Source organism: Natrix helvetica, assembly GCF_964273705.1.
Source record: "Natrix helvetica genome assembly, chromosome: 1".
Lineage (NCBI taxonomy): Eukaryota > Metazoa > Chordata > Lepidosauria > Squamata > Natricidae > Natrix > Natrix helvetica.
The window spans coordinates 11,127,357-11,147,955 of record NC_138548.1 but is presented as its reverse complement, the minus strand read 5'-3'; the positions used below and the strand labels follow the sequence as shown (position 1 = coordinate 11,147,955).

General features: G+C 47.7%; 1 protein-coding gene across 8 annotated transcripts in view; it reads right to left on the bottom strand.

The window, feature by feature from the left end:
- Positions 1-20,599, bottom strand: part of STK11 (serine/threonine kinase 11) — a 608,695-nt gene that overhangs the window by 495,859 nt on the left and 92,237 nt on the right. For 7 of the 8 annotated variants that reach the window (XR_014175894.1, XM_081959551.1, XM_081959548.1 and 4 more), the window contains one exon: positions 4,236-4,468. Coding sequence is in view for 7 of the 8 variants with exons in the window: in XM_081959551.1 (XP_081815677.1) it covers positions 4,263-4,468 (206 nt within the window). In the remaining variant the exon portion in view is untranslated. The remainder of the gene's footprint in view (positions 1-4,235; positions 4,469-20,599) is intronic. The other variant, XM_081959554.1, reaches the window with a different exon arrangement.

The window sequence follows — 20,599 nt, the reverse complement described above, 5'->3', positions numbered from 1 at the left end:
GAAGTTGAGCGACTGTGGAAAAAGAAATCGAGTGTTGCCCCAATTGTAATTGGAGCCCTTGGAGCAATACCTAAAGGGCTACCTCGCTATTTGAAAATTCTAAATTTACCTGACTTGAACATTCTGACTCTACAAAAAACCACCTTACTTGGAACAGCTTATATCCTCCGACGTTACCTTAACAGTTCCTAGGTCCTTGGTTAGGACCCGAGCTGTTGAGCTACCAACCAGCCCCAAAGGCTGTGAATCTCACCAAAGATTAACCACATAATAATAATTATTATTATTCCTGGAGATGCCAGAGTCGAAGAAAAAGAACTGGAAAAAATCACGAAATATCGTGACCTGGCCATCGAAACTACATGGCTATGGATGAAGCATGTAACAGTGATACCCATTGGCACCATGTCCAAGAATTTTACAAGATACATCCACAAATTGCAGCTTCCTGCAATAACACCAGCGGAACTGCAAAAAACTGCGCTACTCGGAACATCGTATATTTTAAGAAGGTACTTGGTTGATACCTGGGACGCTGGCAGCAATCCGTATCAACCATTAGCACCAGTCAATAATATTTGTAATGCATTTTTGAATTTTCAGTTGGCTGAGTTTCATGTATAATGAATAAAGTATATAATAATAATAATACTTGGAACAACTTATATCCTCCGATGTTACCTTAGCAGTTCCTAGGTCTTTGGTTAGGACTCGAGCTGTTTATTTATTTATTTATTTATATTTATATTTGATGCTTCTAGACCGCCCCCTCTCCCAAGAGGGACTCGGGGCGGTGTACAGTCCATGCAGAATATAACAAAATACAATAAAAAGTTAAATATGTACAGTTGGCATGGAGGAGGTTAAAATGTAATTAAAAGAACTGTACAAAGCTGAGCTACCAACCAGCCCCAAAGGCTGTGAATCTCACTATTATTACATAATAATAATAATAATAATAGAGGGGGTGAGAGCAGGGATGAAATGCTACTGGTTCGCATTGGATCGCGCAAACCAATAGGGATGATTGTGGTTTGTTCTGCGAACTGGTAGTAAAAAAAAAATGCTTCTGAGGATGCAAATCTCAACTGTGCAAGGGAGCTGCGCAATAGTCAGAATCTCCCCCTCCCCTTGCTTTTTAAAGCATTTTTTTCCTGCCTATTCGCCCGATCCAGCAGGAAATAACGCTTTAAAAAGTGGGGGGGGGGGGGGGGAAAGGTTCCCACGGTCGCACGGCATAGCTGAACTCCAACCCCCACTTCTTAAAAGCATTTTTACTACCGGTTCGGACAAATAGATAGTAAAAAATGCTTTAAAAATTAAAAAAAAGTTGGCCATGCTCACCTAGTCACATGACCCCACCACCAAGCCACGCCCCCACCAAGCCACACCCCCACCAAGCCACGCCCCCACCAAGCCACGCCCAGAGAACAGGTGGCAAAAAAAATTTTTACATTTCACCACTGGGCAAGAGGTAAGCTGGATTCTCGACCCCAAGGGGGTTTCTTTTTTAAAAAAAAATGTTTAGCCTCCACCCCGCCTGGCCTGACCCCTTGATCTGACATCGGACAAATGAAATATTCAGAAAAGGAAAATAGGAAGCGGATTCCAGACTTTAAAACCAGCGTTTCTCAACGTGGGCAGCTTTAAAATGGGTAGACTTCAACTCCTAGAATTCCCCAGCCAGCGCATATGCGCTGGCCGAGGAATTCTGGGAGTTGAAGTCTACCCATTTTAAAGCTGCCCAGGTTGAGAAGGGACCTTCCCTAGTTTCTTGGACTGTATAGGTGGGGGGAAGAATGTACTTTCAGGCTTGTAAGATTCTGTTAACGTAAGCTAACAATCAAGTTAGCGATAGCACATCTGGGCGCGCTTCTTGTCTGGACTAGCTGCTATGGCTGACCACTGCAGTGAGAGAGAACCACAAACCATCCATGGCACCTGTGCCGTTTCTTTCCGTGGTTTAGGAATAATAATCCGGTGCCAGGCCCCATCACCCCTGACTAAAGACTGGCGATAGAGCTGAGATTCAACATTCCTGCTAAAAAAAAACCCAACAAAATACTTGTGTTTAAGGCAGTGTTTCTAAGATGTTTCCCATGCCTCTTTTCCTTCTGGGGGCTCAGCAGCCTCTTATCTGACTGCTGCTTAGTCTGAATCTCTTCCTCCTGTCTCCCAAGGTCCTTTGCTCATTCCATTGAGGATACTTATCTGCAGTCTCGGAGAAGATGGGAGTTGTATTGCCACAACATTTTTATTCTGAAAATTGTCAGTTAAGAGGCTAATTGGGATCGGGAAGCCCCAGGAAGCTTTCTTTCGGCTCTAGGCTTCCCCAGCAGCTCGTCCTCGTCCCAATAAAGCCCTTTTATTTAATTGACAGTGAATTCCTCTCCAGCAAAGTCTTTCCTCTCCCACAGTCTTTCAAGATAGTCCACAATTATCGACATTTATCAGACTTGGAGAGTAGCCAGGTCAATATCTTTCAGACGCCGCAGTACTTGGCAAGAATGCAGGAATGAACTAATTGTCTCCTGCAAACTCCACTCCCCTTTTGCTCCTCTTTTATTCCCTATGGGAGGGGCCATTCACTGTCCACCTGTGGCTTTACCCCCAAATCAGCCCTTGTTCCTTAGCTGTTCCCTTCATCTGCCAACTCTGCGCAAGTGCACACTGGGAACAGGCTCCAGCTGTTCTTCTGCAGCACGGATCTCCAACTCCGAAGGCAGCTGATAACTGTCAGACGGCCCTGGCCCCCTCTCTGCCTCCGACACAGAGCCCTCATCAGGGCCTCCCCCAGACTCCAGGACTGGCCCATGTTCCTCCCCAACCTCCTCACTGTCCGAATCTGTTCCCAGTTCCACTGGCTGTTGGCGGGCCACAACAGCTATAACCTTGTTTTAACCCTTTTGCAACCCTGATCCCCTAGCCCCAGATCTTAGCTCCACCCACTTTTGGGAGCTAGGGAGGGCCCTTTCTGAGATGATTTCCACACCAATTTTCTTTCTGAGGGCTCAGCTGCCTCTTATCGGTTGTCCAATCTGCCAATCTTGTCCCCCAAGGTCATTCACTCATACCAATTTTTTATCTATTTATTGAACCTGCATGCTGCCCCTCTTGCCACAGGTGGCTCTCGCTACAGACAGTCCTCGACTTACAACTGTCCGTTGAGTGACCGTTCAAAGTTACAACGGCACTGAAAAAGGACCGTTTTTTCACACTTAGGACCATTGCAGAATCCTCCTGGTCACATGATCACAATCCAGACGCTTGGCAACTGGGTCATATTTATCACAGTTAATAATAATAATAATAAATTTGAATTTATTAGCCGCTCCCTTTCCACACAGGACTCGGGGCGGCGTACAATAAGACATATAAAAACATAAAACATATGTGCAAACACATAAACATCCAAATACACACATATACAAAGACATACATGCACGTTGCAGTGTCCCTGTGTGTGTGTGTGTGTGTATGTGTGTGAGAGAGAGGGGGGGAGGGAGAGAGAGGGAGGGGGTTGGAGAGAGAGAGGGAGGGATATAGAGAGAGGGGGGGAGGGGGAGGGAGAGAGAGAGAGAGGGAGGGAGGAAGAGAGGGGTGGAGAGAGAGAGAGACAAAGGAAGGGAGGGATGGAGAGAGAGGGGGGAGGGAGGGTGAGAGAGGGAGGGAGGGAGAGGGATAGAAGGAGAGAGGGAGGAAGAGGGAGGGAGAGGGAGGGGGAGGGAGGGGGAGAGGGAGAGAGCGAGAGGGAGGGAAGGAGAAAGGGAGGGAAGGAGAGAGAGGGAGGGAGGAAGAGAGGGAAGGAGGAAGAGAGGGGTGGAGAGATAGAAAGGGAGGGAGGGAGAGAGAGAGAGGGAGGGGAGGGAGGGAGGGGGAGAGGGAGGGAGAGAGAGAGAAAGAGAGAGGGAGGGAGCAAGAGTGGGAAGGAGAGAGAGAAAGGGAGGGAGAGAGGGAGAGGGAGAGAGATGCGATCCCCTTTTGCGACCTTCCAACAGGCAAAGTCAACAGGGAAGCCGGATTTACTTTAACAACCGTGTTACTAACTTAACAGTGGCAGGGTTTCACTTAACAATGGTGGCAAGAAAGGTCGTACAGTGGGCTAAAAGCTCACTTAGTTTTCACTTAGCAACGGACATGTCGGGCTCCTTTGTGATCGTATGTCGAGGACGACCCTTAGAGACCCTTTCCCACCCGGTCACAAATCTACCCCCTAAACGGGACTGAGGTTATACCAACCGCGGTGGGCAGTCCAGCTGGGGTCACTGCTGCTTGCAGGTCGAGAGTTTGCGGATCTTGCTGCTGGCGGAAGAGGCCTTGCGGGAAGGGTTGGAGGAGGCACTGGCCCGCCGCTCGGCTTTCGTCTTGCTGACTGGCTGGCCGGACTCCGTCCCATTCATGCAGACTGGTTTGGGCAGCCCCCGGGCGCAGCTCTGCCCGTTCTGCCTCGCCTCGTTAGGCACCTGCCCTGGAATGGCACAAGGAAGAACTTTCCGCGTTAGTACAGATAAAGCTCTGGCCCCTGAGGATGCACAGAGCGCCTTGCACCTTCCTCTCGAGTTGCCCTCTGCTTGGAATGATTACGAGAGGTGAGGAGGCAAGGTCCGCTTTCTAATCCCAAATCCTGGCCCAATTCATTCTCAAAACATGACATGAATTATTGTGGAGAAATGGCATTATTTTAATGAGTGAAGCAGGACGCGCACAACATTTAGAATGTATCCAGAAGGGAACAAATGAAATAATTTTGCAGGAGAGTTGTATTTCCTAAGAACGTGCATCACAATTGTATATAATAATTTTAGAGAAAACTGGGATGGGGTGGGGGACAATGGGTAGATTACAGGTAGTTCACTAAATGACTGGTTGCTAGGCAACTGTTTGAAGACACCATTAACATTTGCAATTGCTGGTTGGTTGCTAAGCGCCCAAAATGCAGTCACCTGATCGCAGGGAAGGCATCAGGACCAAGTCATAATATAAGTTACGGTTTTGTTCTATCTTTCAATGGTCAATTAGCGATAGTGTCAGGTTTCCTAAAAATGCCCTAGTTGATTCATGAGTATCCAGACAAGTTTCAATACAAAACCAGTCATTTATTAGGAGAACCATTAGGCAAGGCCTTTTTGCAGTCAGATCTAAGCTTTGTTTGAGTTATAGCTGAACTTTACTCCTGTTCCTCCCCTCCCCTCAGTCTGTGTCATAAATCACATTCCCCAATGAGGTGCACCCCTCCCAAACCTGCTGCAGTAATCTGAGATCCAACTTTAGCCGAAAGTATGCATGGAAAGCATTCCCCTCCCCTCTTCTCTCACTATGGCAATGTTAGGAGTTGACAGATGGGTCATAAGTTAAAGACTACCTGTACAGGTAGTCCTCAACTTACCACAGTTAGTTTAGTGACCATTCAAAGTTGTAACAGCCCTGGAAACTGGGCTTTTCACAGTTACGACCATTGCAAGCATCCCCATGGCCACCTGTTCAGAATTCAGGCACTTGGCAGCTGATTTGCATTTATGACAGTTGCAGGATCCCGTGATCCCGTTTTGCGACCTTCTGACAAGCAAAGTCAACGAGGAAGCCAGATTCACTTAACAATCAACCGTGGTGATTCACTTAACCACCGTGGCTAGAAAGGTCGGAAAAATGCGGCGAAACTCACTTAACAACTGTCTCACTTAACAACAGAAATTTTGGCCTCCGTTGTGGTCGTAAGTCGAGGACCACCTGTACTGCTGTTTCTTCTGAAAAAAAGGATTAAAAATAGGCTGCCAACTAACCCAGTTGGGTGCCACCATCTGTTCGAGACATTATACTGTGAACTAAGTTTAGATACTTCTTTATTCATCCCTTTTTATAACGGTATAGTTTATGTCATTATTTTACATGTTCTTATTTATCTTTAGATCTCACACACACACACACACACACACACAGAAGCAGGCAACAGTTCTATTATTGGATGTTTTAAAGATGTGGCCTTATGGCGGTAATAAACAATTTGTCTCGATTTCATCTGAAAGATGCCAACGTCCCTTGGCATACGCGCACCACACAGGGGGGGAGGAGAAACATACCCATGTGTGCACTTAATACCAGTAGCCCTTGACTTACGATTGTAGTAAGAGGCTTCCCAGCATGATCCTGAGGAGTCACGGAGTCACATGACCAACTGGATTTTACGAGGCTTTTTTGTGGCGGCCGTTAATCGACGGCTATCGTCGTTAAGCCAACCGGTGGCTTGCTTCGGGTGTGGCTTTGGCAAAAACTGAAAGCAAGCACCAGATTCGGACAATAAAACCATCGTAAAAGGTAGTCCTGTGAAGACTGCGAATGGCCCCGAACGCAGTTCGGGTGCTGAATGAACGCCTGAGATTCGGTTGTGTGACTGCGATGTGGGTGTTGGTCAGAACTTCAAATCTAGGTCGCGCGTCGCCCCCAGGTGGGTCTGTTGTAACTTTGAACACAGCGTCTTAAGCGTCTTTGTGCTGCTCGTCGCGCCTTCTCTTCCTTTCCCCCGTTCCCAGCATCAGTGCATTTTCCAGAAAGCTTAGTCTTCACATCACGAGTCCAAAGTAGGAGCATTTGTCCCTGGCCATTTGTGCCTTAGAGTCAGAATCCTGACTTGATTTGTTTGAGGAGTCATTCGTTACACTCATCTTCTATCTAGCGATATATAAATGGCTATGTGTCTGTGTGCGTGTGTTCCAGCGTAACTCTGGAACGCCTCGAGCAATTTCAACCAAACCTGGTACGCAGATGACTTACTCTCTGGAAAGAAATATTGTGGGGGTAAGACACCCCTAACACCCCTCGGTATGTGTGTTCTGTTATGATACAGCCTGTTGTGCCTTAAAATGGCTTCTACTGTACTGCCGTAAAATGGCTTCTACTGTACTGCTGTAAAATGGCTTCTACTGTACTGCCGTAAAATGGCTTCTACTGTACTGCCGTAAAATGGCTTCCACTGTGCTGCCGTAAAATGGCTTCTACTTTACAGCGCAGTGGGGTTGCCATGGTAACGGCTCCACAGTACTCCACAAGGGGGTTCCCTCAGGTAAGGGGGAAAATCCAACATTAGAAATTACATTTTCCCCCTATAAATAAATACTCAGGCAGCAGCGGGTTATCGGCTAGTATTCAATAAGCAGTGAAACGGAATCATTAAAGAAATGATGCCATAGAAGGGACAGACTGAAATGCGAATGGCAAGGTTTAAAATAATTGTTATCTGTTTTAAATAATTAAAATAATTAAATTGAATTGTTAAATTGTCCTGCAATGAATTGCCTCACAGCGAGTTGGCTATGCTGAGTTGGCCATGGCGAGGTGACGGCAGTGAGGTGGCCGTGACAGGTTGTCCCATTTCGCAAAGAGAGAGGGCCTGGTCCAAAGTCACCAGGCCAACTTCCACGCCTGAGAGAGAGAGAGAGAGAGACCAACCACTCGGGATCTTTTGATATCTAGTCCATCATCTTCTCCATTACACTTAAACAGGGGAAGAACATGAAGGAACATTTCCCCTCAGTTCCCTTGGAGGAAGCCACACCTCCACCAACACCGACAGGACAAGTGACTGCATATAAACAAGGAGCGGGCCTCACACTCACTAGCACTGATGACATTACCTTGCCAGGTAATGAAACATCTGCAAGCAAGCAATCAGGTGCAGAGTGCATCAAGGACTCCGCAGCTGAACCCTGATGCGGGATACTGGATGGAAACTAATCAAGGAGAGAAGCAACCTAGAACTAAGGAGAAATTCTCTGACAGTGAGAGCAATTAACCAGTGGAACAGAAGTTGCCTCCAGAAGTTGTGAATGCCCCAACACTGGAAGCCTTTAAGAAGATGTTGGATAGCTATTTGTCTGAAACGGTATAGGGTTTCCTGCCTAAGCAGGGGGTTGGACTAGAAGACCTCCAAGGTCCCATTCCATTCCAACTCTTATTATTCTCCATTCCATTCCGTATTCTATTCTATTCCATTCCATTCCATTCCATTCGTTTAGATCTGAATCTATCAGTTCCCATCAGTGTCTACATCTCGGTGCCACATTTTTGGGACAATCTGGAAAAAGTTCAGAAAAGAGCCACGATGAAGCAGATCAAAGGACTGGAAGCAAGATTGAAGGAGCTGGAATTGTTGGGAACCCGAAAGATCTCACGCTACCACTTTATAATGCCTTGGTAAGGCCACACTTGGAATACTGCATCCAGTTTTCATCGCCACAATATAAAAAAAAAGATGTCGAGACTCTGGAAAGAGGGCGGAGAAGAGCAACAAAGATAAAGTCCGGAGGCTAAAAGATATTAAAAACTGTTGCAAGAATTGGGTATGTCTAGCTTGATGAAAAGAAGGACCGGAGCGGACATGATAGCAGTCTTCCAATACTTAAGGGGCTGCCATAGGAAGGGGGGGGGGTGTCAATCTATTTTCCAAAACACCAAAAGGAAAGAAAAAAAAAGCAATAGAAGGAAACTATTCTAACTGCAGCGCGCATAACCTATGCACAGTATTGGAAAAAAGAAAATACACCATCAGAGCTAGATATATTCAGAAAAGTGTTGGCCTGTGCAGAAGCAGATAGGCTCACTCTTGAACTTAAAAATAAAGGGGAATCAGAATATTTTGAGGTATGGAATAGATTTTATGATTGGTATAAGACAAGATGACAAGACTGGAACCAATGTACATATTGTGATTGAACAGAAGGACAATGTATTAAGTAGATTAATTGTTAATGGATGAAACTAGCTGTACATAATGTGAATGTATGATCACTCCGACTCCGCGGCATTGCATTGTTTTAAATGTAAAAACAATAAAAATATAAGAAAAAAAGAAGAAGAAGGAAACTATTCAAGGAGAGAAGCAACTTAGAGCTAAAGATATTTTTTCTAACACTGAGAACAATTAACCAGTGGAATGGCTTGCTTTCTGAAGTTATGGGTTCTCCATCACTGGAGAGTCTCAAGAAGAGACTGGATAGAGCCATTTGTCTGAAATGGTAAAGGGTCTCCTGCCTGAGCAAGTGGGTTAGACTAGAAGACCTCCAAGGTCCCTTCAACTCTGTCATACTGTTAAAACGTGTCACCTAAGACAAGATGAAGAGCTCTCCTCTATCGTTCCAAAGGGCAGGGCACGGATCATGGATTCACGTTCTAGGAAGTTTAACTCTAATCCAACATTGGAGAGAACTTCCTAATAGTAAGAAGAATTTGAACATGAAACCAACTATCTGGAGATAAGATGAATGCTCCTTCACTCCATGGATTGAAACAGGCTACCCTGTTTCCTTGAAAATAAGGCCTCCCCGGATAATAAGCTCAATCGGGCTTTTGAGCGCATGCCCTAAAATAAGCCCTCCCCGAAAATATTGCAAACACAGCAGCAGCCATGAGTTGACCACGCTCACTGCCTCCTGCACCTCAAAAATAATAAGTCCTCCCCGGAAGGCAGTGGCTGCTGTGGGCGTACGCTCTATGGTTGTACGCTCTGCCGGCAGCTGGCCCACAACCATAGAGCATACGCTCAGAGCAGCCACTGCCGGAAGACTCGGTTTGGAAGCCGCTGAAAAAGCCATGCGACAGCGGCGGCAGCGGAGATGCCCTGACTCTGCAGAGAGAGCTGGGCCAGGGCATCGTGAGGCTGGGAGGCACGCGAGCAGGAGTGGAACAGCCGCTCGCGCAACCCCCCTCTCCAGCTGTGCAGAGCGCCTTTCACTGGCATTTCAAAGGTGGCAAGCGGCAGCGAACAGGCGCTCACGTGGCTTGGCGGTACCCCATGGTCAGTGAATGGCGCTGTGCCCGGCTGGAAAGAGGGTTTGCCGGGTGGCTGCTCGTGAGCGTGGTCGCTTCATGGCTGTTGTGTTGCGCTACACAGCCATTCACCCCTGAGGCTGTGCCTGGCTCTTTGAGAGACTGTTTGGAAGAGAGCAGCCGCCAGGCAACCCCAAAACAATAAATAAGGCCCAAGCCATATTTTGTGGGTAAAAAGAAAATAAGACCCTGTCTTATTTTCAGGGAAACACGGTAGGTGGACAGGAGCTGGGGCAAGAACGGGTGCTCAACCCCTCCCATGGTACTTGGGTCTCAAACTGTGAGCCTTTCGGCTGACAAGCCCAGTGTCTTAACTGCTAGATCAAGGGTGTCAAACTCAATTTCATTGAGGGCCGCATCAGGGCTGTGGTTGACCTCGGCGCGGAGAGGGTGCAATTGGGTGGGCGTGGCCAACTTGATGCAACTCATTGGGCATGGCTGACTGGATGGGCATGGCCAGCTTGATGCCACTCCCCAAACTGCTGGCATATTTCCTCTTCTGTTCTGGCCTAGGCTTCAAAAGCTCATGAAGCAGACTCCTCACCCGATAAAACCTCTTTTATTTAAGTTAAAAGGGAATTCCTCTCCCGCAAGGTCCTGGCAAACAGCCTTTCATGCGATTTCACAAGTACAGACCTTCATCAGGCTTGGAGAGCTGCTAGGCCGATATCTTCCAAACGCCTCTCTGTAGCAGCAAGAAGTCAGGAAGAGATCTTCACCCGAATGAAATGAACTAATTGCCTCCTGCAAACTCCACTCCCCCTTTGCTCCCATTTATTCCCTATGGGAGGGGCTATTCACCGTCCACCTGTGCCTTTACTCCCGAGTCAGCCCTTGTTCCATAGCTGTTCCCTTCTCCTGGCAGCTCTGCGGGTGCGCACATTGGGAACAGGCTCCAGCTGTTCTTCTGCCCCACTGATCTCCGACGGTAGCTGATAACTATCGGATGGCCATGGCTCCATCTCTGCAGAGCCCTCATCAGAGACTTCCCCAGACTCCAGGACTGGCCCATCTTCCTCCCCAACCTCTTCACTGTCTGAGTCTGCTGCCAGCTCCACTGGCTACTGGCGGGCTATAACATCTTCGCATTGGGTAGACCAAGTCGAAACGATGTGGGACAGTCCCTTACATTTTCCAGGACGGTCCCGTGGGCTGATCCGACCACATTGCAGGCTGGATCCATCCCACAGGCCTTGTGTTTGACACCCCTGCGCTGGATCTTAGCCCTGCTTAATTTGGTCTGCTCTTTGTAACCAACACTGCGCTGCCACTTGTACAAACCTCTCTCATTTAATACTGTTGTGCTTCTGAGAGAGATTAACTGTGCCAGTAAAAGCAAAACAGAATCTCCCGCCTTCTGAAAACATATGTTTGCACTGGAAACTTGGTGATGCTCAGTTGGCTGGCTGGCTGGCTGGCTTTAAAAAAATCCCCATCCAGCTCCAAATTCCACACACTCGGAGGGAAAATACGAGAAGAACAGCGAGGGGAACTAGAGAGAAGATGATCTCAGGTAAATGGACACGAAGAAAAGGTGAGGAGAATCAGCAGCAGAGAAAATGATGGGTTGAAGGAGAAAAATGGCATAGAAACACTCCTAACATGGGAGGGATTCCTTCCAAGGAGTTTTACCCTTTGCTTGATGGAAGATATCCATTGAAGCTCCTTTCACCTTTGTTATAAGGTGCCTGGAAGTTACATCAATGCAGGGCTGTCCAACCCTGGCAAATTTAAGACGCAGAATTCTGGGAGTTGGAAGTCCTAAATCTTAAATTTGCCAAGGTTGAATAGAATAGAATAGAATAACAGAGTTGGAAGGGACCTTGGAGGTCTTCTAGTCCAACCCCCTGCTTAGGCAGGAAACCCTACACCACTTCAGACAAATGGTTATCCAACATCTTCTTCAAGACTTCCAGTGTTGGAGCATTTATAACTTCTGGAGGCAAGTTGTTCCACTGGTTAATTGTTCTAAATGTTAGGAAATTTTTCCTTAATTCTAAGTTGCTTCTCTGCTTGATTAGTTTCCACCCATTGCTTCTTGTCCTGTCCTCAGGTGCTTTGGAGAATAGATTGACTCCCTCTTCTTTGTGGCAGCCCCTGAGATATTGGAACACACCTGCACTCATCTGTCTAGGAGTCTGAAGGTATCAAGAAGAGTTCAAAGAATGTAGGGTTTAAGAGTCTAGTTGGGGGACTAATCAATTCAAAAAATAATAAGGAACACTTCCAAAGAGGATATATTTTTTTCAGTTAGAGGACCAGGGTGAAATTTAGCAGGTTCTGACCAGTTCTGGAGAACCGGTAGTGGAAATTTTGAGTAATTTGGAGGACCGGCAAATACCACCTCTCCCCAGAGTGGGGAGGGAATGGGGATTTTGCAGTATCCTTCCCCTGCCACGCCCACCAAGCCACTCCCACCGAATTTCAGCACTGTAGAGGACCATGGATAATCAGGGTGATGACAGTGACAGACAGATGGAGAAGAACAGTAAATGTCAGTTGCCCCACCATCCACCGCCTCCAACAGCTGATGCAAGTTGAAAAACTCTACCAAAAAGTTCGTGAGTTAGGGGGGAAAATAACAACAAAAGAAATAATTACATTTCTCAGGTTGGACCCTAAGGAAAGCTGAGCACCAAAGAATGGAGGCCTTTGAACTCTGGTGCTGGAGAAGACTCCTGCGAGTCCCTTGGACTGCAAGGCCATCCAACCGGTCAGTCCTAGAGGAGATCAACCCAAAGTATTATTTAATACTTTGGCCACCTAAGGAGAAGGAAGGACTCCCTGGAGAAGAGCCTCATGCTGGGAAACATGGAGGGCAAAAGAAGAAAGGGACGACAGAGAATGAGGGGGATGGATGGAGTCACTGAAGCAGTCGGCGTGACCTTAAATGGACTCCGGAGGATGGTAGAGGACAGGAAGGAGGAACGTTGTCCATGGGGTTGCGATGGATCGGACACAACTTTGCAACTAACAACAACAATTACCTAACTGACATCTGCTGTTGGTTTTCAGCAGCATCTTTCCTAGGGTTTGACAGAAACACTGAGAAAATGGGCTTTTCATTAACAGGTTCAACGAAAACCAAGGCAGGTTTGCAATTTTCTGCTCGGTTTCTTAAAAGCTACTGATAGAAGAATATTTGTAGCCCATGGTTGAACTGTTGGGGGGGGGGGTGTCCTTCGTGCTCTCTGAGCTTAGTTGTTTTGTTGCAGACGTTTTGTTACCCAACTAGGTAACGTCATTACTGCTGATGCTGGTAAGTAGCACTGATGATGTTACCTAGTTGGGTAACGAAACGTCTGCAACAAAACAGCCAGGCTCAGAGAGCACCAAGAGATCCATGGTTCTGTGATGACGAACCTATGGCGCATGTGCCAGAGGTGGCACGCAGAGCCCTCTCTGCGGGCATGCATGCTATCGCCAGATGCTCTTCTTGATTTCTGTCCTGTACATATGCACCAACCAGCTAGTCTTTGCGGGTGCAGAGCGCCTGAAAACGGACCAAAAAATGGCCTGAAAACTGCCCGGAAAATGGTCTGGAAAACAGCCCAAAACAGGCATCTGCACGCCGGCCAGCTGATCTTTAGGTTTCCATTGCTCCTGCACACACAAACACACACATTCCAGTTTGCACACTCGGTGCCGAAAACGGTTCCCCATCACTGCCGTAGTTCCTTAAAAACCCACGAGGCAACTTCCAACTGACGCGTTTTTTGACGTTATAGGTTATAATCTTGGCTAGGTTTCCTTTTGTCTTTTTTTTTTCCAGCCAGCAGGCAGTTAAAGAGATTTTTGTAGATTTTTGTCATAAAAGCTGGATGGTTTGCTTTTTTTTGCTTTCCATTCTGTTATTTTTTTTTTTAAACCCTCTGATTCACTCAGGATGGGTCCTTGCGACAGTAGCTGTGCGCTGGGCATGACGATGATGTCTTAACTCGCAGCTTAAGAGGTGGCGGTGGGAGTTTGTTTGCGTCCTCCGGCAAAAATTAGACATAATCACATCGTGTCCTTCCTTTTGGGCTGCGGAGTGCTGAGTCACTGGACTTGAAAAGACCCAGTGCACGTCGCGTGGTATTTTCTCTCTGCATGAAAATTACCTTGGCGGCATCAGCTCGGATAGGGGAGGAAAGTACTGAGGGGGAGGGAGGGGAGGCCGAGCAAAGATCAAACAGGATTTCTGCATCATCGTTCTGGGTTCGCGCAGGATCTCTTCGGGGGTTGCTGAGCTAAGCAACTGTCTTCCAAAGAGGCTCACTGGAGACACCTGAAAAGCTTTCCGGAGGCCAGCAAACGGTGGTTCGTTTGACGGCGTAGGGCTAATCACGCTGGAAAATAAATCTCAGCTGTTTTTTTTCTTCACACTCACCCACTCACAAAAAATCAGAACTGTGTGTGTTTTTTTTAACCACAGGAGCACCGCAGGCAGTTGGGCAAGATCCTGCTGGCTTCCCACGCTGCCCAGAAGTGTCCAGGGTCATTGGAAGGACGTTGCTGGACGCTTTAAAAAAAAAAGGGAGATTCACCAATGCCTGCAGATCTGGGTTGAAAGATTTGTGAATGCTGTGGATGGCTGCTGATCGGATGACACACAAACATAATGTGATTGCATTTTATTTACTTATATCTCGCCTATATTACTGTTACAAATGACAAAGATGGAGGACATATCCAACACAGCTTTGTCTCTTGTTTTCCCCACGACCACCATGCGAGATGAGTTGGGCTGAGAGGGACTGGGAGGAGGAGAAGGAGGAGGAGGGGAGGAGGAAGAGGAGGAGAGAGGAAGGAGGAGAGGGAGAAAGAGGAGAAGAATAAGAGGAGGAGAAGGAAAGGGGAGGAGAAGAAGGGGAGGAGGAGGAAGAGGAGGGAGGAAGGAGGAGGAGAAAGGAAGGAGGAGGAAGAGGAGGAGAGAGAAGTGAGGAGGAGGAGAGGGAGAAAGAAGAGGAGAGGGGAAGGAGGAGAAGTATAAGAGGAGAAGAGGGAGAAGAGGAGAGGGAAAGGGGGGAGGAGGAGGGGAGGAGAAGAAGAATAAGAGGGGAGGAGGAAAAAAGGAAGAGGAGGAAAGGGGAGGAAAAGAAGGGGAGGAGGAGAAGGAAGGAAGGAAAGAAAGAAAAGCAGATTGGGCAAAGATAAAGTCTAAATTGGACCTGGCTTTGATTATTTTCCTTGCCTCAGCCCTGCCTTCAACCATCTTCCCTTTCTGCTACATTAAAATTTCCAGGACAATCTCATTTTGGAGGAGGGGTGGGTTACCCAAAGCTTTGAGGGGTGGGGGCTCTGTCCTGGACCCTCCTAGGAGAAGCGGAGAGGGAGAGGTCCTGGAGGAAGAGCACCCTGGACCGAGCCAACCCTTCCCACCCAGGATTGGAGGCCAGAGCTTTAACGCCCATCCGGAAGAAGCATCAAGCCGGCTTTCTGCAGCCTCCAGCCAAGCAACCTAATTTTTAAAATAACCATTTTCAGGGGGAAAAGGACGAGATGCAAAAGAGGAGCCTCTCTCTCTCTCTCTCCCGAAGGGCCCCTTCTTCCTCTCATCAATGGGAGGCTTAAAAATGCCTCCCCCACAGCATCCAGAGTCCACCTCCGCCGGTGACTCAACGCATTCTTGCAGAGGAAGCGATTGTGAACTGGGTAGAGGGGTGGGTGGATGGGAGAGTGGGTGGATGAAGGGAAAATCTCTTCCTTTTAAGAGCTCCTGACGCTTTTCTATGGGGAGATTTTGGGGAGGGGGGGGAAGAAAAAGCTCAGCTCCCCCTTTGCTCCATCAAGCCCACCTACGAATCGTGCCGCAGGTAGCGCCTCTTCCATTTCCTGCCTCAAGCACGCTCCACTTAAAACATCGGCACGTGGCCAGCTTTCACCATGATAGAGAAACGTGAGTGTCCCGGTGATCATTTTTGGGTGGTGGTGGGAACTCCGACTGGATGCCAGCATCATGCAGGTCCATTCAATTCCTGTCACACATTAAGAGCTCGGGATAAGCCTGCCCACTCTTTACTCCACGGGTGTCAAACTCAAGGCCCGCGGTCCGGATGCGGTCCACGGTGTGCTTAGATTTGGCCTGAGTGGCCCCCGTGGAAACAGTGAAGGACCGGCCCGTGGTGCCTCTGCTAGTGAAAACGGGCTCCCGAGTTCCGTTTTTGGCTGTGACGGCACCTGGCCCCCATTCGTGGGTTAAAATGGCTGCCTTTACAGACAGCACAGAGATAGCAATAGCACTTAGACTTATATACCGCTTCATAGTGCGTTTTACGGCCCTCTCTAAGCGGTTTACAGAGTCAGCCTCTTGCCCCCCCAGCAATCTGGCTCCTCATTTTACCTACCTCGGAAGGATGGAAGGCTGAGTCAACCTTGAGCCTGGTGACAATCGAACTGCCAAATTGCAGGCAGCCGGCAGTCAGTAAAAGCAGCCCGCAGCACTGCATTCTAACCCGCGGCTCATCCCTTGAACCTTGCAGCCAATGGGGCATCTCGACACCGCCTAACTGGATGAGAAGTTAGGAGGATGAGGAAGATGAGCCAGAATGGGGTAGAAGTACATATATACTAATAGAAGTGGGTAGGTCTAGTTTAATGAAAAGAAGGACGAGGCTGGGGGGGGGGTGGCAAGATAGCAGTGTTCTAATATTTGAGGGGCTGCCAGAAAGAAGAGGGGGTCAACCTATTCTCCAGGGGGACAAGAGGCAAGGGGGTGGAAACTTAATCAAGGCCAGATCCAACCTACAACTTAGATAAATTTCCAGCATTAAGCACAATAAATCAGGGCAAGGTTTTAAAGAAGGGATTGGACAGCCTTTGTTTCAAACGGTATAGGGCAGGGGTGTCCAAACTTGGGAACTTTAAGACTTGTGGACTTTAACTTCCAGAATTCCCCAGCCAGCCAGCCGGCTGGGGAATTCTGGGAGTTGAAGTCCACAAGTCTTAAAGTTTCCAAGTTTGGACACCCCTGGTACAGGGACTCCTGCCTGAGCAACGGGTTGGACTGGAAGACCTCCAAGGTCCCTTTGAACTCTTGTTATTGTGACCTGTTATTCTGATCAAAATTCGGACGCTTGGCCACTGGTTCATATTCGTGACAGCTGCAGTTTCCAGGGGGGCTCATCCGATCACCTGTTGCAACTTTTTGACAAGCCAAGTCAAGAGGGAAGGCCGATTCACTTAACAACCGTGTTACACGCTTAACAACTGCGGTGATTCACTTAACAACTATGGCAAGGAAGGTCACGAAATGGGGCAAAACTCGCTTCACTGCCTTGCTTTGCAGTGGAAATTCTGGGCTCAATTGTGGTTAAAAGGACCTGTATAAAGACGCTTTTTAAAAATTAAAAGAAGCTTGCTCCTGGGGAGGAAAGCCAGGACAAATCTAGATTGCCTACTAAACAGCAGAGACATCCCCCTGCCAACAAAAGTGCGTCTAGTCAAGGCTCTGGTTTTCCCAGTTGCAATGGATGGCTGTGAAGGTTGGACCATAAGGAAGGCTGAGCGCCAAAGAATGGAGGCCTTTGAACTCTGGTGCTGGAGAAGACTCCTGCGAGTCCCTTGGACTGCAAGGCCATCCAACCGGTCAGTCCTAGAGGAGATCAACCCTGACCGCTCTTTAGAAGGCCAGATCCTGAAGAGGAAACTCAAAGACTTTGGCCACCTAATGAGAAGGAAGGACTCCCTGGAGAAGAGCCTCATGCTGGGAAAGATGGAGGGCAAAAGGAGAAGAAGGGGACGACAGAGAATGAGGTGGCTGGATGGAGTCACCGAAACAGTTGGCATGAGCTTAAATGGACTCCAGAGAATGGCAGAGGACAGGAAGGCCTGGAGGAATGTTGTCCATGGGGTCACAGTGGGTCAGACATGACTTTGCAACTAACAACATAAAAAAAGAACAAATCCCACACCTTACTAACACTGATGATGTTACCTAGTTGGGTAATGAAACATCTCCAAGCAAACAGGGAAGAGGGAGTCAAACTATTCTCCAAGGCCCCTGAGGGCAGAACAAGAAGCAATGGGTGGAAACTAATCAAGGAGAAAAGCAACTTAGAACTGAGGAGAAACTTCCTGACAGTTAGAACAATTAATCAGTGGAACAGAAGTTGTCTCCAGAAGTTGTGAATGCCCCAACACTGGAAGTCTTTAAGAAGATGTTGGATATCCATTTGTCTGAAACGGTATAGGGTTTCCTGCCTAGGCAGGGGGTTGGACTAGAAGACCTCCAAGGTCCCTTCCAACTCTACTATTGTATTGTATTGTAAACAACCAAGCTCAGAGAGCACCAAGGGCCCCACCGGCATGGATGCTTAGCAATGTTACCAAACTGGAGGACTCTTTCACTCTTTAAGAAGAGAATTCCTCTCTTACACATCACTGTGTTCAGCTTCGCTTGGCAGAACCGGGGGGATTCTGATGCAAGTTCAAATTTTAATTCTTTGCCCTTCTGGGCCTAATTAATTCTGAATCAATCCTCACGAGTGCCCATGGATTACTCTTCCCTCCTGCAAATGTCATTTTTGTACGCTCCAACTCTATTGCAATGAAAAGGGTTTTCCATGCAGAACTACAGGGGGTAGATGTCAGGCAGGGCCTTAAGAGGACCAGGGGACAAATGACTCTCACCTTTACAATTTAAGTGGCTGCAAGAAGCTAGAAATGGCAGCTGCTACACAACCTTCTCCAGCTAAAAGGAAGCAAGGCAAGGCAAGGCAAGGCACCAGCCTAGCCTTCTTCCATGTTCAATCTCATCACGATAACACAGTAGAGCTGGTCTCCCTGGTGCAAACACCACTGAAGCTTTAGCGAGCAGCAGCTTTGGTGTAACATCTGATCTATAGTATTTCTTTACCTCTGCAATACTCGTAGCCATTTGTAGCATATAGATAAGGGAAGACCAACTCCTTCGGGTTTAGACTGTTTTACTAGAAACTATCTAGTAAGGGGACACCATGTCTCAGTGGCTAAGACGCTGAGCTTGTCAATCAGAAAGATCGGCAGTTCGGCGGTTCGAATCCCTAGCTCGGCTTAACGGAGTGAGCTCCCGTTACTTGTCCCAGCTTCTTCTGCCAACTTAGCAGTTCGAAAGCATGTAAAAATGCAAGTAGAAAAAATAGGGACCACCTTTGGTGGGAAGGTAACAGCGTTCCGTGCGCCTTTGGCGTTTAGTCATGCCGGCCACATGACCACGGAGACCATGCTGGCTCTTTGGCTTAGAAAGGGAGATGAGCACCGCCCCCTAGAGTCGGGAACGACTAGCACGTATGCGCGAGGGGAAGCTTTACCTTAAGGTTGCTCAAATTTGATAATGTTAAGATGTATGGACTTCAACTCCCAGAGTTCCCCAGCCAGCTGGAGCTGAACTCCACACATCTTAAAAAGTTATAAAACTGTAGGACTGAACCTCATCAGTTCTGTCATCTATAGGCTCTCTCTCTCTGTCTCTCTCTCCTTCTTTCTCTCTCTCTCTCTCTCCCTCCCTCCCTCTCTCTCTCTCTCAGTGTCTATCTCTCTCTGCCCCCCCACCCCCGTGTGTCTGTGTCTCTTTCTCTCTCTGCGTGTCTTCCTGTTATAAAATGGAACTGGGCAGAGGATGAGCGTCTGGAGGATGGTTTCCTCCAGGCACAATGTGTAGAATTGAGGCCAAAACAATTCAATTCCTGGTTTCATCAGACCAGAGACTCTTGTTCCTCACAGTCTGAGAGTCCTTCAGGTGCTTTTCTGCAAACTCCAAGCGGGCTTTCCTGTGTTTTGCACTGAGGAGAGGCTTCCGTCTAGCCACTCTGCCAGGAAGCCCAGATCAGTGGAGGGCTGCAATGGATGGTTGTCCTTCTGGATTCTGTGCCATCTCCACACAGGATCTCTGGAGCTGAATCAGACTGACCATCAGGTTCTTGGTCACCTCTCTTACCAAGCCTTTCTCCCCCAATTGCTCAGTTGGACCGGGCGACCAGCTCTTGGAAGAGTCCTGGTTGCACCGAACTTCTTACATTTGAGAATTATGGAGGCCCCTGTGTTCTTAGCGACCTTCAATGCGGCAGAAATTCTATTGCAGCCTTCCCCAGATCTTTAAAAAGTGTGTTTTTAAGTCCTTTGTTACGCAAACTAAGCTTCTGCGTAGGGAACAAGGTTACTGTCATCTAACATAAAATCCCACCCCTGTGCTATCTCTGGGAAGAGTTTGCAGGTTTAATTGATCTGTACTCAACTGAAAAAGCTTATAAAATGAAAGGCAGGTGTTTTTTTTAAATAAAAAATATATTACGAAAAGAGAAAAGACTTTATTTTGCTCTTCGAAACAAAGCTGACTTTATACCAGGTCAGGAAAGGTTGTTAAAAAGAACAGCTTTTCTCAAAAACCCTTAACAAAACAGGGACACACAATGGATAAAGAGATGTGTGGTTGTGTAGGTGGGACGGATGGGAGAACTTTTTAAGAGCTTTGCGTTACCCAGGAGAGACGGTGGAAGAGGCATTCAAGCAGCAAGAGAGGCTTGCAAAAAAACCCATCTCCCCGTAATTGCACATCAAGCCCACTGACTGACAGTTCCCAACCAGGCTCTCAACAGCGGCTGTCTGCCTAAGCAGCAGATAATAGCAGCGGTTAATGCTGCCTGCAATAGCTTGTTGGGCCAGCAAAGGGAACCGCACTCGCCTCCCTGCAACGGGCAGGCTGAGTGAGGTAGAGACGGTGCAGGGAACAGGTCTGAAATACAGCCCTTTTAAAAAAAAATATAAGTGTCTGCCATAAGATTTAGAGCAGGGGTGTCCAAACTTGGGAACTTTAAGACTTGTG